The sequence below is a fragment of the Cynoglossus semilaevis genome, chromosome 8, assembly GCF_000523025.1.
Source record: "Cynoglossus semilaevis isolate Cse_v1.0 chromosome 8, Cse_v1.0, whole genome shotgun sequence".
Taxonomy (NCBI): domain Eukaryota; kingdom Metazoa; phylum Chordata; class Actinopteri; order Pleuronectiformes; family Cynoglossidae; genus Cynoglossus; species Cynoglossus semilaevis.
This window is the reverse complement of record NC_024314.1, coordinates 23,826,220-23,853,995: the sequence shown is the minus strand read 5'-3', so window position 1 is coordinate 23,853,995 and position 27,776 is coordinate 23,826,220. Positions and strand designations below refer to the sequence as shown.

Here is a 27,776-nt window from a genome sequence, read left to right as displayed (position 1 = left end):
TTTTTGTTTTTTTAAATCAACCAAACTTTTTTGTTATCTTAGTTGTATAAATGTTTATGTTCAATGTGTGGATGATTCATTTAACTTAGAATGAAAGACAAACAATGAACAGTGCGGGCTGTGAGGCCATGCCACTGCACTCCTGTAATCATTTTCCAGCACAATATATCTTTAACTTGCATTTAACCTTTCAAACTCTCTCATTCCAGAGAGACAAACAGGACACTTTGTTACGTAAAGAGAAAAAAAAATCCAATGTACATTTTTTTTCTAATAAAGGAAATTCTTTCTTTTTTATATTTGTCTGACTCTATGTTTAACTCTTTGGTGTTTAGTTTCCATACTTTTAGAGAAAATGTATTATCAAAATGTGTTATAAATGTTACTATTGTTGTTCATCAGTTAAACTACAATAGGTGGTCAAATAAAACACTGGTATTTAATGTCTTGAAAGAGAAAATCTAGTTATACCGCCACGTTCACCCTCAATACACGACGGAATGATAAAGTTGAATTTTTAGCCACAAGAGGTCAGTGTAGTGCTATGTTCGTCATCTCCTGAGCTGCGAGAAAAACGACAAACTGAACTGTGAGTGATATTCTATTTTTATTTTATTAGTCATAAATGTATTATTTTTATAAACCGCCTGCCTGAGTATGTGTACAGTTCGAATATTACAAAAGTAAAGAAAGAGCAAGGCAAATATCAGATAGAGCTGAATCAAAGCCTTTCGCAAATCATCAAACGTTTTAAAAGCTTTTCATTTAGGTTTGGGTAAAAATGCTACGTTGTTCTGATTTTGTTCAGCACCTCAAGATATAATTATAAAACATGTCAACGCTGTGGTGAGATTGACGACTGCTTTACAGGTAAATTATATCGTATGTAGTGGTGAGAATTTAATTATTTTCTGAATGGAATTACACAAAGAGTTGTCACTAATTAACCAAATGTATGTAAAAGAAAAAAGTAAAATCAAAGTGATCCAATATGGCGGCTGCGGGGAGTAAATCTTAATAGCCGTCACTTGTAGATTTTATTAGTACAATAACTTGTACTATGAGGTGATTGAACAGCTTTAAAGCGTTGTTGAAATATTTCATATCGTAAATGTGATGAGAAATTGTTATTATTAAGTAACTGTACCTATTCTTACACAGTGTACTTTTATATATTTTATTGTAACTAAAATTTTAAGACTCGGTCCTCCCAGAGGTTTCAACAACCTTTCAGCCCACCGACTGATGCCGAACCGGGCCGGAGTTATCCGACGATGACATCACCACATCTCGTTCTTTCGTTTTTCGCTGGCTGTGTACGAGGCAGAGAGAGCTAGAGCGAGAAAGAGAGAGAGAGAGAGAGGGAGAGAGAGCAGAGCAACAAGAAGGAAGAGCAATGGCGACATTGGATCGCCAAATACCAAGTCCGGACAGCTTCCTCTGCGAGCCTTGGTCTTCCTTCGTCAGTGTGGCTCAATTACGTGTTGTTGACAGTAAGTTGTGACGTCGTTGTCGACGCTGTTGTTTTTGGCCGTGAGTGGAAAAAGTGTGTGGAAGTGTCTGTGATTGAGTTGAGTGGAGCTCAGCTCCACTAACGCCACTACCACGCAGGCTCCCTCCGTCAACGCGCAGCAGCAGCGGAGTGTAACTGTCAGAAAATATTACAACCTAATGCAAAATTAATGGAGCTGCTGCTTCGACAGCCGCGCACGGGGGGGGAGAGAGAGGCGGCGGAGCCGAGCGTCGCCCGCTCACTCTCAGCCTCCGAGGCGTTCACTCAAAATTAAAAAAAAAACAGCCTCCAGGGTCCAGCTGTAAGTTTGCTCGCTCTGACAGCTCCACTCCACTTGATTTAGTGAAGCAAGCGTTAGCAGCAGGCTAATGCTACACAGAGAGCAGCAGCAGCAGCCTCACGGCAGCATGGCTGCACCGCGCGCATGGCCCCTAAAAGTTTGTTGTGAACGTTTTCTGCTGTTGCCAAAGTGGATTTTTGTGTGTTCACGCAGACGCAGACACAGACTCGTCCCTGGCTGACGGCGACCACGCAGAAGGTGTTCAGCCGATCGGGAGACAAGGTAAGGAAATTAAAGACAGTAGACAGGCTGCTGGTTGTTGATGTTTTTGTTGTTGTTTTGGTGCAAAGTGATCGTCAGTGTTATGCTAACGTTGTAGCATAATGTGTGTGTATTTAAAAAGTCCTTATTATATTTTTTAAAAAACCATCAGTGATTTTGTTATGTTTGTATGTTTACACATGAGACAAATTCTTCATATTATTGATATCTATTTTCTAATGCACTGGGTCCCATGTGTTTTGAGGTCTTAGGAAAAAAATTTAATGTTTTTTTTACAACTTAAATATAGTAGTAAGCATCTCCTTTGTTAATCATCCTGAACTCGTTTTTTTTGCTTCTCAATGACAGTAAACTGGATATTTTTGATGCAACATTTAATTACATCATACTTTTCTCTTGTTACTGTCAAGACACAAACGCAACGTGCAGCCAACAGACCATATATTCCATGCACTGTAAAGTAAATAATAAACAGTCTGATACAATTATGTTTTCATTTATGAAATAAAAATTGACCCCTGACCCTTGCCTTCTTTTACAGTGTTAACGCACCACGCTTTATTGCTTATCAACAAATCTATAGCTATTTGTTGTTGACTTGACCCTCGGCACAATTCCCACTGCCTGCAATTTTGCGATCGATTTTTTTTAAACCACATCTTTCCAACACAACATTATTCCTAATCCTTCACCCTGACTTAAATAAACATTATAACCTGATTTTGTGATCAGAATATTTACATAATATTTACATTTGCGTCTCCTCTGTTGCCTTAGTAACTAAATGTTATACTGTTTTATTTGGTTTCTGTTGATGTAAGTCACCAAGATGAGAATAACACTGATGTTCCAAATATCTGTATCAACTGATAATTTTTAAATCTAGTTGATTTCACAAACACACACATGGATAAACTTCAACTTCTAAGAATAGTTGTAGCTGGAGTCCAGACACATCTATAGTTATTTCTCCTGTAAGGATGATTATGTTGGGCAACATAAGTGGAAAATTCCACAGTATACTGTATAAATAAAAAGCAATCTCAAAGGATTTCTTCAAATAGTTTTTTCAAAAGTTTCTTTTGAAGCGATGTGGGAAGAGTCATTTGGCATGAATAGAACTTTCTTTGAATTGGCTGTAAAACTACCTGCATTTCATTTTTTTGATTTTATGAACATTATTGATTTTAAAAAAACATTTTCTTTCTTTTTTTTTTTTTTAGAAATCATTTTCTTTTATTTTTTTGTAGACGGGCAGTACTTTAGACAAGAGACTAGTCATGATGATCAAATAATACAGTTTGATCCTGTTTTTTATGCAACAGATCGTTGCTGCTCTCAAATAGTTGTTTGTATGAACCGGAGACATGACTGAATGTCGCCGCCTGCTTTGAATATGTTGTGACCCACTGGCAGGATAATGGTTCTGTAACTGATGTAGTCCACGCTTCAGTACTTATATAACGCAGAGACTCTAATAGAGGATTGAACAATCCGGTCTGTAATTGAATTATCTGATTAAGATTATTCCAGAATGATAATAACCCTTAGTGGTTGTCCTGGTCTTCAATGGCAGTCGTTTTTGAACTGGCAGGTTGGATTTTCTTTAGTTGTCGTGTGGTTGAAGAACATTTAAAGTCTCAAGGACGAGGTTTGTAAATCCCGACGAGCATCGGCTGGATATGTATTATTGTAAAAAGGAAGAGACTCTCAATACTGACTGGATATCTGAAGAACCAGTGTGGTGTCATTGTTGAAGATTTGAAGTATTGTTGTTGAAGTATGACAAGAACAAGTGCTTTGGAGTATTTCGGAACTTTTAGAGCCTGTTAAGATGACACGTTTTTTCTTTTGCCTGGCACTCGGTCAAAATACCTTCATTCCACCCTGCATGCAGCCTCCAGAGACAGAACCAGGGGAGTTCCTCCTCCATAATTCTCCAGCTTCAGTATTGTAACCACAGGAGTAGGAGCTGTAGTTAATCGCGCTTGAGTCATCGCTGAAAGTTTGAGCGTGCTGCAGCCCTCGTAGCAACATGCTGACACACACTCACACACACACACACACAGAGCTTGGGAAAGTCTTCTCACTGTCACCGGTGGAGTACCAGCCTCAGCTTCTGCCTCCCGCCCCCTTGGCACACACACTCATACACTCTAACATGCCTCATCTTCCTCTCTCAGAGCCAAACTGGAGCAGTGTTTCCAGAATTGCTGATCTGCCAGTAACATGACACCAAGTTCTGCAGAGAGTGATATGCACACACACACACACACACACACACACGTTTTATACACTTACAGCCATTTAGAAGCCTGATAAGCACTCAGTGCCAGTCCGTGGCACACAGATATTTGAAGATCCTGAGGTCAGTCCGTCAGAAAGTGTTTCAAAGAGCACGTCGTGATGGTTATCTCTGTCTGGTTCTCACACTTCCTAACTGCACAATTCCTAGTAAATGACTGGTTCTTCAGTCATCAATCCTTGGGACCTGCGGTTTGCGGTTATGCTCCATATTTTATTTTTAAAATCAGACAGTACAGGAACTGATTTGAATCATATATATTTTAGTACTTGTTACAAAATTAATTGTCCACCCCCCTTTTGTAGATAGATATTACTAATCATCTTGCTTTGGCCTCCCCTCCCCCTTGCTCTGTGCCTTTTTAGGGGTCCTCCCCCCCACTTTTGAAACCACTGCATTAAATCCCAAGGCTGTTTTGGCTCATATTTACACACTCTTAGTAACGTATCAGACCACATGAAAAGTTAGATAAGAAATAGTAGTGTAGCTGTTTGTACTAATCTAAATGAAAGTTGGTTTAGTGTAAAACTAATGATTTTTAGTTTTACACTTTAAGTCTCAGTTCAGTTCAGTCTTAGTTTAGTGAGTAACTTAGTAAAATGACTTGGAGTCTGCTTTGTCTTTGAGTAATAGTGTCTGTTGCATCCTGAAGAGGAAATTCAAACAACGGTGATCGAAATTAAGAGGAAGTTGTTTTAAAAAAAAAAAAATCTGAAAATGGTAATATGGCTTATTATTAATGCCCATTGTGATGCTCTGATAAATGCCCCTGGAGAATTGCCCTACAGAAAGACATGTTGCATCGTGGGGGAAACACATGGCAGTTAGAGTTGGCACAGCAGAGATGGGTCGTGGGGGGGGGTGTTAAATGTGTTAAAATAAGAGTCCAGGGGGCAACGGTTCCTATTTATTTTGTACCAGAAACCACCTTAGCAGATCCCAGAAGTTTGAAGCCTTAGTTCACCATAATCAGCATGACAGGTGGATTAGGATGTTGCATAAGCTCTATTAACGTTGCGTAAGGGGCGGTGGTTCCCAAAGTGGGGGGCGTGGAGTTATGGCACGTGGGGCACGGCAGATCAAATTAACTTAGTGTTTAATTTATTTATTTTTATGCTGCCGCAGTGGATAGAACATTGATTTGTATTTGTATTTTCTTTTATTCTGCGAGAATATCCATTTGAAGTAATTCCAGTGTTTTAAATAAAATGAGTTAAATTGAGATTTGAAGCATTAGCTGTGAATGTCTCAACTTGAGGGAAGCCTGACAGTAGTCCAGTCTTTTAAAGGGGGCGCTGGAGAGAAGGTTTTGGAACCTCCTAGGCTTTTTCTGAAATTTTGAGTCACAAAAAACATATATATATTTAATTTATCTTTAAACTATTTCCTGCCACACCTGGACTGGTAGTTGGTCCGTTGTATACGGAGAAAAGCAACCATTAACCCTCATTGTCAGATTTGGTCAATTAACCTAATTCCGAGGCATATTTTTTGAATTATTTTGTTTGTGATTTTGTGGAGTCTGTCTTGACGCATGCATCCGTCCCAGTGGTTTGTCCTGTCTGTCGTCCATATGGCTGAGGTGTTTACGGGATTGGTTTTTGCTTTTGTCATGGAATCTTTCCTAATTATCGCAATTACAGCATGGCAACTTTCCAAAGAAGTCATTTGTCGTCAGTGTTAGCAGGCTGTTGTTTTTTCGCTGTCTGTGATCAGTCGTCAAAGCCATATTTTATGGCTTGTTAGAAACAGCTTGGTGTAAGTGGCCTGGGAAGAACTTCAGTCTTCTCGCTGGTTTCCTACATGGAGTCAGAATTACTCTCTGATGATCTGAGGATTCTGACCATAAAAATATATTTTTGAAAAAGAGGGGGGAAAAAAACCCAGCTTTTCAACATGTTTTTTGAGTTTCTCTTTGTGGCATGTGGTCTTCATACACGCTCAGACACAGACACACATTTTTGTTGCAATATGTATGAATGTATTTTGTTCCAGATTCAGTCATTTAAAAAAATACAAGGCCAACATCTTCTCTAACGGTCATTAAAGACTATAATCTATGCTCACTTATTAACAGCAATATTTAATTTAAATCAATATATGTAATCCTGCCTGACCAAATGTTATTACAAAGATAGCTTAAAGTTAAGAGAAAGTTAAAAATGTAAAAGTGCAGCCAGAGTTAACTTAAAGTTAAAAATAAGTATATAAAAATAATTCTACAAAAAAAGCCTAAATAAATATAAATCCAAAAGATAAATAAATGTCAGGCCAACAGTGGGTCAAAATTATCCAAAACAAAACTTCAAAACTCAATAAATGGGAGTTAATAGGTATCAGGATATGCATCAGAAACGGCTAAAACAACTCAAAGTTAGCCACAAATACAGTCTCAGTATTCTGTAGTGTCGGAGATGTGGTTGAGAGGAGTGTTGGGATAAGCAGGAGTCTGGTTTGTTTTGAGTAGAGTTGGTTCTGCAGCCTGGGTTTGTGTGGCTGAAGCAGCCAGACAGTTGCTGATAAGCTTGTTTACTGTTACCGCTGCTGTGCTGAGTTCAAACTCAGCTGTGGCCCGTGCACTTCCCCCGGCGCTGTGTGAACACAATGATTGTTGAAAAGTGATACGAAGCTCTCAGGAACCTACTGTGATGAGTGACTGCGGGTCATTTCCTCAGTCCGTTTGATACTGTGCCATGTGCTGCCGTTGCAGGACCGATCGGTGCCAGTCGGTGTGTGAAGTCGTCTTCCGAAACACTTGTCCACCAATTGTAGGCTGATTTGCCTATTCTAAACATTAGCCTTGGCCAGTGATAGATCCCTGCGATTGTTAGTCTTATTAGTAAAATTTCTGGCCTGTCATTCATTTAGCAAATATTAGCAGCTGCTTTAAAAAAAAAAAAAAGACACTCATTACGACTGTTCACTTTTGCTCACTTTCTTTGCATGTGACTTGGCAGATGTGGAGGAAAATGCATTATTGATTTACCAGAAGACCCATCACTTTATATTTCTAGAAATAATTTTGGTATAACCTTAGTGACAGTTAATTGTGAAGAAAATGCGCTGGTTTCCTCAGCGAGCGATGACAGGAAAGACACAGACTGCGGTGATGCCAAGCAGCTTTCTGAGCTGAAACCACTTGGCAGCAACTCCGCCAACAGTGTTTCCAGGCTGTGTCTGCGACAGCTCACATTACAAAGTTATTAACGTCTGCTGCTTGAAAACCAAATATTGAAAGGACTGCTTTTGTCACGTACATCAACCTGCTTTATTTTTCGCAGTAATCCTAACGGTTTATGTTGAAAACGTGTTTTACAAAGTGATAGATTTGACTCCTGTGGGGGGGTGGGGGTTGGGGGGCACTGCAGCACTTAAGGGAAAACGGGGGGGAGGGGATCGGGGGGCACTGCAGCACTTAAGGGAAAAAGAAAAGTAGTTGTGTTGTGTCTGAGCTCAAACTTCTGGAAGTTCTGGATATAATTGTTCCATATTTGGATAGAAAATGCAGCGATAGTCATAAGGAGCGACTGTTTACAATTATATCGTCTCTGCAGCTCAACGTTAAACACACCTGGAAACGCTGTCACTCTCTGACCTTCGGTTCTGCTGTAACTGTCTGACTGTACTCTGACATCACTCTGACCGTCAGTCTGATTGTAACTGTCTGACTGTAATTGACTCTGACTCTAACTCACAGCATGTTCATCCTGGTACACTGTGTTTTCATTTAGTCTGTAAAAAGAAGACTGTGATTCATGCCCAGACCTGGAAGAAGGTGTTACTGCTCCACAGACACAAACACACACACACACACAAACTATCACACAACTCACTAGTACACATATACACACACACACAGATACACAGAAACAACACTGAGACGCACACACACAGATACAGGTGGGCACCCACACACAATGTCTCTCGGACACAATCACACACAGGAATAATGCATCACACACAATCTCTCTTGGACACAATCACACACAGGAATAATGCAAGGTTGTAACAGCATACAATACAAAGTGTGTGTGTGCACACGCACTCATACATACACACACGCCCTCCTCTCAGTGACTCTGGTCTAAGCCCTGTGTTAATAGAAGAGATTATACGAGTACACAAAGTTTCAGGTTCTGCACTGTGTGTTAATGTTTTTTTTCTAAATATTTGTTTTCATCAGTTTTCTATCAGCAAATAGAACGTCTGCTGTTGATCTAACGCTCTGGACTGGAGACAGAGAGCAAACCTTTTAGCAGAGGTGTTGTGTCTCACCCACTGTCTTTGTTCAATGTTTTCAGAACAATATCCCGATCACAGAAACAACTCATATTTCACGACACATGAAGGACCTCATTTTAAATCACAGATCATGTTGAACCATCCTTTCAAAGTTGTTATTTTATTTTCCTCTTGAAACAACAGTGTTTAAAAAAGCTTGTTTTGGTTTTTTTTTTTTTCGTTAAAATTACCAAACCTTTTAGCTGTGATAACTCTGGTGTGTTATATAATAATAATTTTAATAATAATTTTAATAATAATAGGACAAATAGTCAACATAAATGGTATGTTGTGTTTCAGAATACTGTATGTATAATAATGTAAATTAAAATAATATTTAAAAAAGTCAAATGTTTTGGACGTCCCTAAATGTCTGTCCCTCCTCTGGTCTGTTTCAGAGATGTTTGTCCACAGCCATTTTCCTGCACTGGAGGATTTTTCTCTTGTTGTGTGCAATGTCTGCAATAAGGTGGTCACTCCTCAGGGAATGCTCTCACACTATGGTAAGACACACACACACACACACGTACACACACATATATATATATACAGTTCACCCACACGACATCACCATCATACACTAACAAGACACACACACAAACACAGTCAGAGGTTGAGCTGTCTGGCTCTGTGACAGAGCAGACCCGTACAAACACGGCCAATTAGATCAATACTACAATTTCCTCATCCTGCACTTGAACAAACACAGTATAATACCCAGCAGGCTGACAGCAGCTGAAACTCACTAAATAATTTACAGAATAATCGACCAGGCCCAGCGCTGTGCACACACTTATTCTTCACTTGATAAGTGTGGGTTTTGAATACAGCCTGCCTCCCCCCCCCCCCCCCCCCCCCCAACCCACACACTAAAAAAAAACAACCTTGCGCCACACTCGCGATGAACCACCACAGGTCAGTCCTCCGTAACTGGAGATGAGGCGTGACAGCAGACACCGGAGTGAAAGAGAAGGTTGTACAAGACTGTCAACTGACAGCCGCCGTGATGTACCGTCTGGGGACTGTGGCGCTGTTTTGGAAACAGAAGGCTCAGGTGGAGGTGTCAGACTTGGAAATGTTGAGATTTTGACAGGGAGTAGCCAGTTACTAGGCGTGTGTGTTTGCAAGAATCTGGGGATACGTATCACGATGCAGGAGCAAGGATACGATATGTCGTGATACTTTAGGCACAGGGATCTACATTTGTAATCGCTGGAGAAGAAATGAAAGCCAAATAAAATGAACCAACTCCATTGATATTTGCATGTTAGTTGTTCATCTAAAAGATCGATAGTGTTAAGGGATATCAATCATGTGAAATGAAATATCGCAATATTTTGGTAGAGCTACTGTATATTTTCTTACCAGTTACTAGAATTAAGGTTATCTTAAGACTGACTGCTAAGATTGAGCATCTTGGACATGGAGTCAGAGTCATACACTGAAGACAGATTGGAAATGTATTGGACAAAAGAAGCCAGAGATGGAACTGCCAGGCAGAAGGACAAGAAGAAGGGCCCTGGAGAGGGTTAATAGACATAATGAAGGAGGACTTTGAAGTAGGCGGTTGGTGCAGCAGTGGAAGAGGCAAAACATGAAGTGAGATAAAGGGAGATGATCGATTGTGGTGACCTCTTCAGGGAGCAGCCAAAGGCAGAAACTGCACTGCTCCGGCTGCCAAGGAGGTTAAAGTGTTTCCAATTCATTCATTAGGCTGAAGCACCCTGACATAGTCTAAACGGTTTTGCCAAAGTGGACAAGAGATTATTTTTCCTCTGGCAAGTGAGTGTCCTCAACAATATTAATCCACAGCCTACAGCCCGTAGTGGAGATGTAAAAAAAGTAAAACTAAATTTAGAAAATTTTGCCTTGGCATGTGGCAATAAAGTGGCTGTGATGTGGCAATTTTGAAAATTGCCACATCACAGCCACTTTTTGTGTTTTTTTTTTATTATTATTTAACTTAGTAGCGAAGTCTAAGGAAGATGGACAGAAGCAGTGATGAGGAAACATCACATTTCACTAACACTCACACCACATCCACAATATGTGTTGTGTAGACGCCCAAATCACACTTCTCTAACATTTTTAAACACCATTACTTAAAAAAAAAAACTTTCCTCTTTTACACAAACAATAGTAATGACACTGTCGCAGTGTTTACACCGAAGAAAACAAAAACACATTTAAATAATCTCTACAGTTTTCAGCCTCATGTAGCAGAAAAAATGTATATATGCATATATAATGTATGAATATCTACAAATGTATATTTTATATGTATATATATATTTATGTATATATGTGTAAATATATATATGTATATATATGTGTAAATATACATATGTATATATATGTGTAAATATATATATGTGTATATATATGTGTATATATATATATATATATATATATATATGTATATATATACTGTATATTCATTGCATATTATATTTTGGTTACTGAAATTCACCATATTGATGCAACACTCCAACATTTTATCCAAATCAGAGTTCACAACAGACAGTGGAAAATATTATGTGTTAAAAAGATGAATCAACTTGGCCTCCTGTAGGTTTGGCCTGTGGAGCTGTGAATCTGAATGGTCCTGTTTCAGTCGGTTGTAGATGGCAATCCATTGAAAATTTAGATTAGCAATGGCTCAGATTTCAAAGCGCTAAATGGATCCATTCATCCGTCCTTCACTACAGTAGCAGCAGCAGCAGACAGCTGGGCTCTCATTGGTCCTTCAGCCTGTCAGTCTTCACCCTGTTTGTTTTTGATTCTGGCTCCACCGACTGCGCTCGCATCTGCCCACTGGCTGCTGCCTCCTTCTGTCGGTGGCACGTGCACCAGCCCGAGGCGTCTGTTTGAGGGGTGGGGGAGGAGGGTAGGGGAGGAGGGTGAATGACACGTGGTGGTGCTTAATGAACACACACACGTGCACACGTGCACACATGCACACACAGCAGAGCAGAGCAGAGCAGTGTAGAGGAGAGCAGAGAGCCAGGCCGAGGCCGAGGCCAGAGGAGTTCTTCTATGTACACACACATTATCACTTTCTGTTCCTCTGTAGAAAGAGGTCAGAGCTATTGTCTCACTCAAGCGCTCTTGTGTACACACACGTACACACACACACACACTCACGCGCTTGCAGACACTTGGCAGTCTCTGTTGTTTTGTCCCCACCCCCTACATTGTTGGCAGCATTTCCATTTCCTAACACACACAGAAGTGCACACTAAGTCAGGTAATAACAGGTTGAGAAAACAAACGCAAACACACAGAGGAGCAGAAAACTCCCGAGAAGTCACGCTCAAACCAGTCCTCTGTCCAGAGACTGTGAGGAGCAGCCTCTGCAGCAGGCCGACTGTGGTGACACGCTGACTCGTAGAAAAACTGTGAGTCATTTTCACCTTGTTTTAGCCAGTGATACTGTCTTTACCGTTCTTTAAACAGAAACACTGTGACCTGATATCATTTCCACTGTATCTAATGTTAACTTTTATAAATTAGTTACCTCTGAACCAGTTGATTACTCCCAATTAATCATGATTGATCATGGTTAAATTTAAGCCACCGTGTTTTTAAGTTTTAATCTTCAGCCCTTTTTTTTTTTAGTGCCACTCAAATGGACAGTAACGTTTCCAGAAACTGTATTTTTATCCTGACTACACTTCACTCTGGAGATGTGCTTTATACATTACACGTGTGCTGGATTGCATATCAATCACGGTGTTTGCACACGCACATCGTGTACAGTAAGCGCTGAGGCTTTCACCAGACAGATATGTCCAGTCGCACAGTCGACCCTTTGAGGATCCTTCACAGTAAGAGGCTTTCACCAGACAGATATGTCAAGTCGCACAGTCGACCCTTTGAGGATCCTACGTAGTTACGCGTCCAGTTTGATGCTCAGCTCCGCTTAGCGCTCCTAACATGAAGCGAGGATTCACGTGTTTGCTACATTAAAAGGTTAATGTGCACAACATATTATACATTAGAGACTGTGTCCACTTATCAGGGTTATTTTTAGGTAAAACAGTCCACATGTGCAGCGTATTATTAACATATGTGGCCTCAGTAAGATACAGAATCATTCTGTCACGGTTCAAAGAGTTACTGCCACGCTTTCTATAACAAGACAATAAAAATCCTGATGTGTTTCTTTGCTGCAAAATAAAACCGACAGACTGAGGTTTTAATAAGACGTTTTCTCCTTTTCGACTAACACATGTTTTAACTGCTTCCATCTATGACTCCTGGAACTAATGGTTTATTTCGGTGACATTTTCTTGAACAGCAGAACAAGTACATTTTCAATAGTTCTGCTTTTAAATCACTTCATTAAATGTGTTTTTTTTTTTTTTTTTGTAAATAATTCCTCATCTCTCATGTGTTAGCTCAGTATTCCACGGCAGTGATTTCCCTTCTCGTAGTTTGTCTCTTCTCTGTCCTCTCCATCGATGCTCGCCTGCTGTGTGTATGTGTGTGTGTGAGTGAGTAAGTGGAGCGCATGATGAAAGGGTTATGTTGCTGCCATTGGTGGGAGGGTCCGTCTCTCGCTACTCGCCGTCCAACTTTTCTCTGTAGTAGTAGATGAGCTGAGAATCCTCATGCTCTCCCTCCGTTGAATTCCACTCTTATCTTAACAGGAGTTGTGGTGGACTTGTTGCTCATTTTTGGTGCTTTTTCCTTGTGGAGTATTTAATGTCTACCTGCTCTGTCCACCTTAAAAACTCCTTTACTGTACTCTGTGGATAAGCTAGAAATGTATCAAGCATTGCTCTTTTCACCCAGCTGTAATCCAGGGGTTCCCAAACACCAGGCCTGCTACCAGTCATGGGCCTCGGATATTTGCACAGAAAATATTTAAAATATTATTCATAAAAATGTTTTGTTTTGAGTTTTTTTTGGCTAATCTGCTGATTGATAACAGAAAAGTAAATGTAGATTTTTTTTTAAGGCCATCGCTTGAGGTTTTTCAAAAAGCTTTGCTTTTTTTGATATTTTGACTCCTTCACGCCAAATAATTTGATAACATGAACGCAGCTACTGTAAGCATCGCCCTGACTTTTATAAATATCCTGTGAAAAAAATCCTTAATCCTTTTCTTGAGGCAACACATTAAATTGAATGAACTCCTCCACATGTTTACCATTGTGCTTAAGCCTGAATGTTCGTCATCCTTTTTCTCAATATTCTGTCACATATTGTATCCTTTAAAAAAGATTAACATAATTTTTTGGACCTATAAAACCCTCATCTTTTAATATTCCCACTTTTCATACTTCTTTATTTCTTGTGTCCCCTCTGTGCCCTCTGAGTGTAAACAAACCCAGCTGAGCTCTGAGAGCCACTTCTTCCTGATCGAGCAATGACCCCGCCCATCGGATGAGTCGGCCAATTGGCAGTCAGCTGGCCTCTCAGAATTGCCATAACGACAGGCGGGCTGGCAGGCCGGCAGGAGAGCTTAGTAGTGAGGGTGCCCTTGTGGTTGAGTGGCTTGGTGACCTTGCCTGGGCTGTTGTCCATGTATTGTAAATCAGTACGTACTGCTCTCTGCTAGATCCTAACTTACAGAAGGGACTTTATATCATATTGTTCATGGATACATCATTACTATTGGCCAAGAAGTTGAATATATTTTTTGGAGTTCTTACGTTTTTATGCGAGAAATGTCCAAAACCTCTGTGAATTTATTTAATATGTTTAATAATTTGCTGCTGCAGGCACTACTGCTGTGTTGCACTTACTCAGTTAGCTTCTTTGCTACTATGATCATTTAAATCATATATTAAATATATTGAGATGAAGCTAGGAGAAGTTTTTCTTCCTCTCAAAATGCTGGTCGAAAAAACAAATTGCATAAGTGTTTGCATCCAGGCAATTGAATATACATTGTGTTAGCTCTTTACATTGAGTAGCTGTTTTTTAGCTTAACTGCCAAGTGTGTCCGAGTTGCTGTTTTTTAGCTTAACTGCCAAGTGTTCTGCTGATGCTCAGGAGTATGACATCAGCACAAGAACGTAGGCTGTGTGCTCAATGTCTTTTGCTGCATTTAACTTTACCGTGTACTTATAGTCTTTTATTACCTCGTAAATCAAGCTACGGATTAAAATGCTTTACTTTTAGGCTAAAAACATAAATTTACAACTGATAATAATGTGCACGCCACAACTTAAAAAATTGCTCTGCTGATGTATTTGTACTCATAGCTGGAGTATTTAGCTTGCTTGCTAATAGCTAAACAAAAAAGATATGCATGATATAACATGCAAAAAGTGCTTGGATTGCCCTCTGTTGGAATTTTCAGGAACTGCAGTACTGCAGGACATGATGTACTTGACTATGAACATTAAGCCAACAGCTTGAATGGATATGTAAACCTTGGTTAACAGCGACAGCCGTCTCCTACTAATCTCCACTACACAGTGTCTTTGTTGATCTGTGATGCTAGCTAAAGTACGTAATGATGTGTTAGCTTTGTACAGTTTGCGTTCAAATGGGGGAAACGTTGCTCTGTGACAGCTACATACCTGTGAATGTAGCCTCGGACTTTGATCACTCTCCTATGAGCACAGCTGCCCTCCACTTCCACTGGCCTATTTACACACCTGCCACATATGCTCACTTATGCTAATCACTCTCCTGCGCATAGCATCTTCATATATCTACGTTGTGTTCACAGTACTTTCTCAGTGTGCTGCACCTGCACATTGCTGCACAAAAAAGCTTTTACATTGAGTCAAGTTACAGCATGTGCATGGTGACACACACACACACACACACACTCTGACCGGTTAGATTTTTGCATATCGTGGCTAATCCCTAGTGCACACAACAACCCTTTGCAAACAAATTATAAGGACAAATACTGATGGTCTTTTTAGCATACACACAGTCGGTAACAACAATAGTCGGTTTTGTCTACTCAGCACCTTCACTTTATACATACTGTAAGGCAATTAGAGATCTACCTGTACACTAATTACAATACTTTTTAATGTTCACTTTATACCTACTGTAAGGCAATTAGAGATCTGTACACTAATTACAATACTTTTTAATGACATATCCCACTGGTCTTTGCTATTCACCAAAGGATATGTATATAAATATACACATACGAGGAAAACATATTTGATTAATCACAGTGAAGCTGTAAATTAATTACAATTAACTGAATTAAAGCTGGAAAAAATGTCCAAACATTTTCAGTAGAAGTTAATAAAAATTAATAATAACGAGTGAACTTGCTTTTACTGAAAAAAAGTAAAAGTGTGGAAATTCTGAATACTGGCTGAAGCCACTGTGTATATGTGTAATGGTGGAGTTTTTTCCAGTAACTTTTTCATTTTTTTTTTCATTTTATCTTTTTATTTACATTAATATTACAGGATTATTAGTTCCCATGTGCACACATATGAAAAAAAAATGTTGTGGCTTTAAATTTGTTGTTGAAACAGTGAAAAAGTTTATTAAAACCATTAAGATCTGTTTGTTTAATCAAATCTTACTGTCTTTATTGATGATACTGCAATATTTATTTATCAAAAACAATACTTAAACTAAACTTTTCACACCGTATCCATATAAAGGCGAGGCTTTTTCTTGAGATATTTGTTGACACACGGTATCCATATAAAGGCGAGGCTTTTTGTTGAGATATTTGTTGACAGTTTGAGATATTTTACATTCGTCTGTTTAGTCAGGAGTGAGACCATAATGTTGACACGTGTGGTTTTGGCCACATTTAAACAGCATGAGTAACAGCTAAATTTAGCTCCAAATAAATAAATGTAGAAGTAGAGTGTATGTCATGGCGCCAGTGCCTCCTGCAGTTTTTCATCGACTTTACATCAGCAGAACAGCTAGTCTGATTCCTACTGTACATCAACAGCCTCTGTTCAACAGTTTTCCCCTTCGGTGGAATTGTGACGATGGGTGTTTTTACCTGTTTTGGCGAGAGCTGCTGACATGGTGTGACACAACACTAAAGTTATTCATATCTGCAATATTATCTCTGTTTGTGGGTGTGTGTATTTCCCCCGCCTCGTTTCTCTATCTGTGACGTTTTCAACCCTCTGTTTCCATCCAGGTAGTTGGGGTGTAGTTTCCCTGTGAGACAGACAGAGAGACAAACAGTCCTGGACCACACCACCCCTCCTATTCCCTCCTTACCCTGCACCCTGCAAAGACATGCATAGCAAAAACCGTAAGTGTGTTTTCCACTCTGCGTGAAACCTTCCCTCCCCCCCCAGCCTTTGTCATTTGTTCCCCTTTTTACATTTCCTCCTGTGTCTCAGCATCCTTTCACTTGTGTCTCGTGATTATTCAGATCTGGGGCAGAAGGTATTTAAAAACTGTTGGTTCACTGCGTAGTAGCAGCTTGGTCTGTCACATTAGGACGCCTCAGACGGCGTGGAAGAAGCGGTTCATTAGAGTACATACAATTGATTTGTAAATACTTGCCCTTTTTGTCTGGCACAGTTTTACTCTGAAGTGTTACAACACAGCCATCTGGCACCGAAAATTTGTTGGTGTAAATTCCACACAACGTTAGTCAGAGCCTGATTCAGGTGCTGCGATGCAAATGAGATCCAAAAAATCACCTACCGGCAGCAGATGAGTCAGTGATTCGTCTGAAGTGTGTGTTTAATGAGTCATTAGTCTTGGCCACACAGCTTCTCTTAAATTCTGTTACAGAAAAGCGGCATGGCTCCCCTGTACCTTCCCGCAGTCCCCTGGTTCCCATGAAGCCCAAAGCGCCTGCCGTGGCCCCCACCGTGGCTCCCAGTCCCGGGGACACTCTGGCCTTCAGGGTGCCTAAAGATTATCCCCACTCACGTTTCAACAAGGCACCACTGGCTGTCTACCCACCCAAGGGGGCGCGGAACAAACCATGGTGGGTTGAATTACATCTTCCTTATTCATATTTTTATTGAAAACTACGTAAAATTCCAAGGAAACAGGACATGTTTGACCTTGAAATGTTTTAACTTTTTTTCTTTTTCCAATTTATGTGACCTGTGAATGGTAGAAACAAGAGAAGTGCCACCTATTGGACACTTTCTTTATGAAAAACTATTCTCTGCATTCATTTGTTTTTCTGAAAATTCCAGGATCAGCCAATGTTTTAACTCAACTTTTTTCTTTATTCTGATTGCCTTTGATTTATGTTTTTTATTTGACATATCTCTCTTTGTTTTAATGCCCTGATTTGCTGCCACAGCCGACATTACTCGACATTACTCGACATTACTCATCATTACTCATCAAATTCACACTTTTGTCGTTTACTCTTTTCTCCAGTGTATCACTTCCTGTCGTCAGCCTGGAGAAGATGCCCTGCCTCAGCAGAGGCGACTCTGCGTCTCACGTGCGCCTCAGCTCGAACTCTCCGTCGTCTTCGTCCCCCTCCCTCAAACCTCCCTGCTTCACTCCTCCAGCTTCTCAACGATCCGGGGAGAAGCTCACGAACGGTCGTGCCAATAGCGGACCCTCCACGCCGCGCTCCGTCACCCCTCCGTCCTCTCAGGACGGGAGGCCCAGTCCGGCGCGGTCTCCCCTGGATAGAAGGCTGTCGTTGACTCCTTCTCCCTCTCGCATGGACAAAAAACCCTCGCCATCAACCGTGTTCTCGCACAGAGCTGGCAACAACGTGCCATCGTCGTTATCATCATCATCATCTTCGTCATCATCATCACTGTCATCATCATCAGTGGAAAAGAAGCTCCAGGATGGAACTAAAGCTTCCTCCAGGTCACATCGAAGACTCTCAGGTGAGTTCTTCATCACACAGCCAACAGTTCTCTGCTAAGAACTGATGTCAGATGATGTGTTGAAAAAAAAAATTGAAATTCACAATGAATGACATTTTTACAACCAGTGAACAGCTTTCAGAATATTTACAGAAAAATCAATCCTGGTCTTTTGTTGGGAATGTGTTGATCAGACACTCCAACCATCTTGACTTTAGGTGTGAATGTGACTTCATCCACATGTATTTATAAAACTATCACAATATCACTACAGTCATATAGTCATTAGGGATGTTGTCAGTGCATCATGAATCGATTAAAGTGAATTCAAATGTGTATCTTTACACCCCTAACTGTCATATCTTAATCATCCCAGACTGAACGGTCAGCTGGGAGGTTTCGGATTGTTTTGGTTTTTTCTACCTCTGTTCCTAAATCTGCCTGTGTTTCCTGCCTCATTATAACTTTACAACTTTGTTTTCATTTTTAAAGAAATATGAAATGAACCGAGGCCCAGGGAACAGTAACAAATGCTCTTCCCCGGTCTCTCCCTCCTTGTTTCTCTCTACGTTCTCATTATTTTGTGCTGTGTCTGGCTCCACTCAAAGCGTCTGATTTACACTCTCTAATTCACACACTGGCGCTGCCAAAAAGCTGCTTGTCTACTTGAGGGACGGTGTCTCTACATTTTATCTTCCTTTCACACTCAGCCTCCTGCTTCGACCTCATCCTCTTTTTTCTCTTTTTCTCAGATTTTGTCCTATTTTCATCCACACACTCGTGCCTCCTTTTCTCTTTGTCAGTTCTGTCACTCATCCTCCTCCACTGCCTTTGGCCACACTGCCTCTCGTTTTTTTTTTCATTCTCAAGTCGGTGTGTGACCAGAGAAGAAGCTTACGGTTTGTTTTTTTAGCGTCACTTCATTCGCGTGTGCCTGTCAGTAGTTGCACGGCCGTGCTGCAAATGCAGGAAGATTACAGGGATTACAGCGATGACCGGCACCAGATTATAGCCCTCTGAGAGCCACACTGTTTAGAAGGTAACCTGCTGACTGGAGGTTGTGGTCAGCCTGGATGTGTGCGGTAATAAAAGGTCCGTCTTTGCTGCTGAATAATGTTTTTTCTGCTGTTTGTAACATCCCAGCCAGGTTCGGTTTCAGAGGTCTGTGCAAAAAAATGTATTTAATGCCTTGTGACACAAAAGAGAGACGTATATTTTCTTTCATGTATTAAGCTACGTCTATTGAGAAAAATTCCAACCAATTTCTAGACAGTTTTTCTTGCTGACTTCTCTTCTATATTTCAATAGTAATGAGTGAAAAAGCGGTCCGTTGTCGACTGACAAACGTTAGACTGTAGCAAGTGCTTGTGAGATACAACATTTAAATAGGGTGATTTAATAACTGCTTGTGAGATATTTCCTTCATTACACAACATTTAAATAGGGTGATTTAATAAACTGTATTTGAACTGCACTTCATTGAGGACTTGGCTCCTACACACTTTTGTTCTATTCAAGACTATAAACAGCGTATAAGCAGCGTGCACACACACAGTCAACACAGTAATAACAATTTATTACTAATCACTTTTAAAGTCACTAAATGCTTTTTGCCGCCGTGGAGATTAAAGTGTGGATCGTAGACGAACGTGCATAAAGAAAATGATCTTTTAATTGGTAAATTCATCTTCAACCAACGGCCAGATGAATCTCTTGACGTTTCCTGTATACGTCAACAGAGTTTCCACAGCAGTACAAGTTGTGGAAACTCTGTTCTTCTATTACCTACAATACGGCTTCGGATAGGATGGAGAAAATGAGTGTCACTACATAAATCCTCTATCATGCGAACATTTATTTTTAAGTATGCAGTGCCTGAAGTAAATATGGGGAATTTTTGCACCATCATTTTTTGGTTCATAATAAAATCTTTCTAAAATCTCAAGGAAATTTAAAAACTTAAAATCAACAGTGATTACATGTTTTTTTTTTTTTTTTATTGAAATCCACACATGTGTATAAACTGTTGTTACTGTTGTTACTTTATTCATACTCTGTTAAATACAGAGTATGAGTATTCACTATTATGTTGGAGTTGACCTGCTACAACTTGTGTCTTTGTTTTGCCTTTGTCACAGGGAGAGTGTTTGACCCCAACAAACACTGTGGAGTCCAGGACCCCGAGACAAAACGGCCGTGTACCAGGTCCCTCACCTGCAAGGTAACAGAAAAGACACACACTCACACACAGACACACACACTGACACACTTAGCATCTCCATATCATTCCTCTAAACACAATAATAGTTTCTGACCCCACTTCCTGCTTCCTGTCTGTGCCTGTGTTGATGAGATCAGTGGTATTAAAAGGACTCCCTGTCTCACTGTCTGTCCCTGTGATAACTGCGTATTACATTTCTCACCTGGTGTTGAACATTTGCGAGGTGTCTATTTCCCATGATGCTTTAATAATAGTGGTCGGAGGCTGCCAGCCTCTCTGTGCAGTGATACTCAACTTCACTGCCCTTTAATTACCAGAGACACGCTGCGCTCGTCGCTTAAATCTGGTTATTAAGCCATTACAAATACTTCAGCCCAATTTGTTGTTTGTTTGTTTTTTTGCATTGATTCATACGTTTAAATGCAGAAAATATTTTGTCTTTCAACAAAGCTGTACACATCTTAGTTTCTCAATCTAGTAACCAACATTTTTTATTTTATTTTTTATTTAAAATACACACTAAAAAATTACCAGCAGGTCAACGTTAATTATTTTTAACATCCAGTCATTCCAGCCTCAGGTTCATCCAGACACTCTGAGCTCATGTTTTTTACATTACTACTCACTCTGTGTAATCTTAAGTTCATTCAAAGTGGTGGCCTTTACTGAGGATCAGCCATTAATAAAAATGGCCTTTAAGAGTTGCTTCGAGTGAAAAGGAAAAAATAACCTTTCAAATTGCATTCGTGCAGTTAGTCATTGTTTTTAAATAACGTCGGATTAATTAATCACATATTTAGTCATGATTACGACCCGACCTTTGGAGACTTTTGCTAAATAACGGCTAAATGTCATTTTTGTTTTTAACTCCCCCTTCAGGTCGTAGCAGTCAACACTCGGTTTTTGAATGCTACGTGTGCGTTAACTCCCCCTTCAGGTTGTAGCAGTCAACACTCGGTTTTTGAATGATTTCATTCTTCTGGGCTCCAGGTTCTGTAAAGAGCCTCTTAGCCTTAATGTGACCTGTGAATGAGTACAGGAAGCCATTTTCTTCCCTCAGACAGTATAACCTGCTTACACCAGTCATTCCACCAGCTTGACACACACACACAAACACACACTCTCTCACAGCTATTGGAAAACCAAATGTTTCAAGGCTGCCTCCTTTCTAAAGTTGTTGGAAGCGTTGAGAAGTTCACTACGCACAGCATCAACCAAAGGTGATCGTTCACGATGTACTACATCAACCAAAGGTGATCGTTCACGATGACGGGAACGTTCACCGCACCTCTCTGCTCTTTTCTGTGTTTCGTTACAGACTCACTCCTTAACCCACCGCCGAGCCGTCCCAGGCAGGAGGAAGAATTTTGACCTCCTCCTTGCCGAACACAAAGGCCGGGCGAAGGAGAAGGAGGGAGTGAAGGAGAAAGACAAGGAGGGAGGGACGGGAGGGAAGGACGGCTGCAGCCAAAGCACCAGCGTACAGGAGAGTCCGAGTAAACCTCACTGCCCCAACGGTCGACCCCTGTCCACGCTCAGGCTCCGGCTGGCAAATGCACACATACCCAGGTAGGAGAGGAGGTGCAGTGTTAACAGTAGAATGTATTATTATTAGAATGGTCAGTACTTCTCAGTAACGTAACCATGTGACCTTCTGCTTAATGTTCTTGCAATATTTAATCTGTTAAATAAACTTAATCTGTTCAAGTTTGATCAATAATATTGGAATCTTTTAATTTACTGTTTTGGTCAAGGGTGTTGTTTTAATATGTATATATTAGAATTAAATATTTTCTATTATATTTGGTATTTTTAAAATATGTTCCTATACTTGTTACAGTTACAATTCCAAGGGTCACCAACTATATTTGTCAGAAGGAAATATTTCTGGACAGACACCTTAGTGCAGTGTTTCCCAAACTTTTTTTCTGGGGACCCATATTTAAAAGTCACAAACCTTCACGACACAAATCAATAGTCATTATTCATTATACGACCCAAACAAAAAAAAAAATCTTCCACCTGAGGGTCGCAACCCAGTGTTTGGGAAACAATGCCTTAATGGACTGACACTCAAATAAAATGAAATTAAAATAGTTTTGTTTGGAATTCAGTCACGGGTCAGATTGGATGGTTTGGCGGGCTGGATTTGGCCTGCGGGTCACGTGTTGATGATCACTGTACTACACCAAAGTAGCCGTAGTATTCTTGACTACAGTAGTAACTAATTCTGAATCTTTTATTCAGTAAACAGGTAACCTTTTCTAAGCAATTTTTTATTTTTGGTTTTTTTTAAAAAAGGCAAAAAATTATTATTTTTTTTTTACTTTTGTTTATTTATTTATTTTGTTATTGCTACAGATATAACATATAACTTGTTTGGAATGACACGGATTCTCTCACTGTACAGCCTCAGCCTGTGCGGCTCTGGTGTGTTTATGTGTTTTTCCACCAGGGGATGCTGTCAACAATATTGCAAGGAAGCAAAAAACAATAGCAAAATGATGTCAGAGCAGGCCTTTGGCAGTGTGTTAGAAGAAACTCATTTCCTTTTTCTATTTAGAAGACGATGGTCTGTTTGAAAAAGGAAGTTATCTGAGGCCCGGTGTCTGCCTCTGCAGCAGACAGTTCCACTGACACTGATTGTGGTGTAAAGGCAGATGTGACATGAGCTCTTCGAATGTCTCTCTCAGCCTCCCTTGTTTTTCATTTCCTGCCCTTTTTCTTCTCCTCCCTCACTTTTCTTCGAGAGTCCCCGACACACTGTCTGTCGCACTTATTTACACTCATCTTTCTTAGTCCTTTTTCCAAACATTTGTCTTTCCCTTCCCTCGGTCACCCTAGGGGCCAGCAGTGAAACAGTGGTTTTATGTGCCCCCACACACACGTCCCCCGCTCTTTTAAAAACTTGATTTTTATGGCCTGCTGTTGGAGGAGGAAATATTAACTTTATAGTGAATGTGACATATGTTTCAGTTTGATTTTCATTTTCCTTCTGTGTTTGTGTTTGGACTGGCTCTTGTGTCTTGTTGTGTATATATTTCTGGGTTGACTTTTTAGTTGTTATTTACTTTAGTATGTTTTTATTTTCACTTTTATTTATAATTTAACTTTTTCTTAATTTTATGGCTTCTGTGTTTCTGCATGGCCTTTAACCTACATTCTATATCTGTTTTACCTTTTTGTTATTGTTTATTTTTCTTTCTTTCCTTCTTTCTTTCTGTCACTTTTTTCTTTTTTATTCTTTCTATTTTTGCCCTTCTTTCTCGTTTTTGTCTTTTTTTCCTATTGTCTTTCCTTCATTTCTTCTTCTTTATTGCCCTATTTCTGTCTTTTTTTTCCTTTTATTTTTCTGTCTATGTCCTTCATGCTTTCTCTCTTTATTTTTGTCTTTTTCCTTTATTCCTTTATTTATACCTTTTCTTTCTTTCTGTCAACATTTCAATCTCTTTCTTGTGTTATTTGATTTAAACCGTACAAGAAAAGCTGAGTTTCTTTTATGGATCTTAAATCATTGTTGTATATAAATCCGACTTTATCTCACTGTGTTTGTTTTTCTCACCCTGTTTTACACGACCCTCACTTCATTCTACACGTTATTCACTCCCGTGTCTTCCGTCTGATTCTTCTCCAGGGCTCCGGGCAGCTCCATCACCTCCACCTCCAGTCCTCTGCCCCCGGCACAGACCCCTGCTGTGGCCCCTAACTCGGAGCTCTCCCCTCTCAGCTCGGTGACGGCGGCAGGAGACGGTGGGCGGCTCTCCAGTGATGAAGGAGACGCAGAGACTCCGGAGGACAACGACAGACCCGCTTTCCAGTACTCCAGCCACCACCCACAGCCACTGGGGGTAAGTACAATCACAGCCGAGAGACGATTTCCGTTCATAATTGCCGGGGACTAATGCCAGGAAGTCAGTTTATTTACAGCAGTTGTGTCAAAATAAAATAGTTGCCTTGAGTCCAGAAGTCTCCACCTAATTTTCTACAACCGTTTTTGTCTTTTTCTGATGTCAGAATGACAGGGCATTTACTGACAGACATGAGTCACATTCCTCTGAGGCAGTGACTCACGTTTACATTTTTCCATTGCTAAAGAAACCTTCTGATTATTAAAAAGCCCTTCTTCTTCACACAGCAACACATTTGTCTTTCACCCACAGGATACTTTGATTTGTTGATTGATTAGTCAAAGATTAGCTTGTCACCCTGTGAAATCAGTGTCTTAGCTGTTTTTTGGAGGAAACCATATCAGTCTTTTTTTGTATTTCTTTATCTCTGGGCTGAATCCTGCAACCGGACTTTTCTGTTGGACTTTTCTGTTAGAGGCATTGCTGGCATTACTCCGACTGAGATTGACCAGTTTAGCTGACCTGTCAATCAGACACAGAGCAGAGGAAATTATCTAGTCTGACACACGCACACACACACACACACGCAGAGGAAATTCTCTAGTCTGACACACGCCCACACACACACACACACACACATATATATAGTTAAATATTGTTATTACAATTATAACTGTATACAGTGGGATCTATTAAGCTTACTGTAATAATTAAGTAAATTCCTCATGTCCAAATCAATCCTGTTGAAATCTGTTAAGTCCCTCCTGGTGATGGAATCATTTTCTGCTCTGTTTTTTAAATAAGGATTTGCTTTAAAATGACCTCAACTGTAACACTGGTTGATGGGGTTGATATTAGTTTTTCTGACGATGGATCATCTGTTGTATCGGGCGATGTCAATTTAAAATCTTCTTTGGCCTCACCTCTCCTCCTCTCCTCTGTCATCATCTATCTTTACTCTCTGTCATTTGACACCCCTCTCTCCCTCTCTCCCTCTCTCTCCCGTCTCTCCCCACCTCTCTGTTTTCTTTACATCCTTTTAAATCATTGGCTTTCTCCCACGATGCCCCTCCTTCTCTGCTTCCTTTTCTGCACTCCATCACCTTACCTCCTCTCTCTCTCTGTCTGTCTCTGTCTCTCTCCCTCTACATCCTTCTGTGTTTTGCCCTCCTCTCCTCTCTCGCCCCTCCTCCCTCCAGCTCTGCGTATTCAGCAGCAGGCTGATGGGACGCGGACACTACGTGTTCGACAGGCGGTGGGACAAGATGAGGCTGGTCCTGCAGAGCATGTTGGAGAAACACCTCAACGCACAGATGTGGAGGTAGGTGTGAACAGCGGGATGTTTGATGAACACGGCTCATCTGCGTTTAATCTCTCTGCAAAAAAAAAAAAAAAAAAAGACCAAATGAAACAGATTGGAAATGTAATCCTCATACAAATGGTTAAGGGTTTAGTCTTGCTGGTACTGTAAATGAATTTGAGGAAAAGACACTTGTTCTCATGGAGGAACAGAATTCAGCGTTTTTAGGTAAACAACTTTTTTTTTTAATGTTCAAATGAAACAGGAAGAGTGAAAAGGAGAACCATTTGAATCACACTCGGCAGGAGTGAAAATAAACAGAGTTATAAAAAGAAGTTAAAAAATCTGCAAGAATCCCAGTGAGTACTGAAAGCAATGAGTGTAATTATGTCACATTGAAGCGATGTCTTTTATGATGAGATTTTATAATTGGAAGACGATTAATGGCTGCTTTAAGATCGCTCTCTTTTTGCTCTTCAAATCCGCCTCTGCTCATTATTGGCTGCTGCACTTTATTCTTTGCCTGTATGAACTATTTTAATTTCCCCCAATGTGTCAAGTATAATGCTGGATGTATTTATTCATTAACTCAGTAAATGTAAGCAATTCAACCAATATTATTATTATTATATAATATTTTTAATTTCACTAAATTATGGCTTTACTAATAAAGGTCACACTCTTTTGTTGAATGGAGGAAAATTTAAATTAAAAAAATGTAAATGTATATACAGTATATATATAAATATATATATATATGTATAAATGTACAGTATAAATGTACATAAATCTTTTCTCTTTTTTTTCAATTTAAATATTTCATCATTCTGAAGCAAGTTTTCTAATGACTTAACCTTGAACTTCAAAGTTTATTGACTGATTTTTTTTTTTTTTTCTCTATGTGCGTCTGACCTTGAACTTCAAAGTTTATTGACTAATTTTTTTTTTTTTTTTCTCTTCTATGTGCGTTAAGGAAAGTGCCTCTGGCTGCTGAGAGCCACACCCCCCTCTCCCCGTCTTCCACGTCCTCCGTCACACCACAGCTGACCTCTTCTCCTACATCTGTATTCCTGCCCTCTGACTCCTCTCCTCACACGGCCACTTTCCCTCAGTCCACATCCACGACGGGGCTGTTCAGCATCCGGGATGCCGCCCACACCCCGATATCCGGTAAAGCCCGTAATGGAGCCCATAAAACCGGTCGTTCGCCGAAAGGAAAGGAGGAGGACACCGAAGTGGGAACCAAGAAGAGGAAAAACTCCTCCCACATTTCTGCTTCTCTTTCCTCTCACTCCTCTCTGTATTTGACTGTGGATAATCACAAAAAAAACGGCAACAGCTATCATCCGACAATACCAGTGTCAGGGGGGGCAGCTGCCTCCCCCGCCATGAGAAAGACACTTGGGAGGGAAGGGCTTTGGCACAGTGGAGATGACTGGCCGTCCAGATCTGAAGGGTCTCAAAGCTTCAACTCACAGAGCAGGTGGGAGTTGACGGTTCTTTATCCATGGTTGAATGACAGAAGTGTGTTTCGTTGTTTCCTTCTCTCCGTCTGGAAACAGCATTTGTGTCATGTACTCACATGAGAGGCTTGATGAAATGTTACAACTATACATTTTAAGTGGTGGCTGGGGAAATATGGAAGTCATCAGAATTATTGAGTGTACAGTAGTTTATACAGGACGTTCAGCGATATTGATCTATTTAACGCCCTGTGTTAACAGGATGTGGAGGCAGCTGAATGGTTTGACCCATTTAAATAATCTATATTTAGTCTGGAAAAACAATTAACAATGTTATTCTGATTAATCACAGCGATGGAATAATTATAATTAGTCGTAATGAATCAAGATCGTAATTGAACATGATTAATTATAAGTGTGTATATTGGCAAGAATCTGGCGATGTAAAATCGTATCACGACACTGGGCGATACATATTGTGATACTATATATATATTGAGGTTTTTGTAAACAGTTTAATTG

General features: G+C 40.2%; 1 protein-coding gene across 2 annotated transcripts in view; it reads left to right on the top strand.

The window, feature by feature from the left end:
• The first annotated feature begins 1,378 nt into the window (after window positions 1–1,378).
• The window catches only part of atxn7l1 (ataxin 7-like 1), a 30,907-nt gene continuing 4,509 nt past the window's right edge, over window positions 1,379–27,776 (top strand). For both annotated transcript variants that reach the window (XM_025057552.1, XM_008315787.3), the window contains exons 1-11: window positions 1,379–1,493; window positions 2,007–2,075; window positions 9,060–9,164; window positions 16,760–16,876; window positions 17,368–17,566; window positions 17,974–18,443; window positions 20,561–20,643; window positions 21,962–22,212; window positions 24,278–24,491; window positions 25,691–25,812; window positions 26,765–27,274. In XM_025057552.1, the coding sequence (XP_024913320.1) occupies window positions 16,861–16,876; window positions 17,368–17,566; window positions 17,974–18,443; window positions 20,561–20,643; window positions 21,962–22,212; window positions 24,278–24,491; window positions 25,691–25,812; window positions 26,765–27,274 (1,865 nt within the window). In that variant the 5' untranslated portion in view covers window positions 1,379–1,493; window positions 2,007–2,075; window positions 9,060–9,164; window positions 16,760–16,860. The remainder of the gene's footprint in view (window positions 1,494–2,006; window positions 2,076–9,059; window positions 9,165–16,759; window positions 16,877–17,367; window positions 17,567–17,973; window positions 18,444–20,560; window positions 20,644–21,961; window positions 22,213–24,277; window positions 24,492–25,690; window positions 25,813–26,764; window positions 27,275–27,776) is intronic.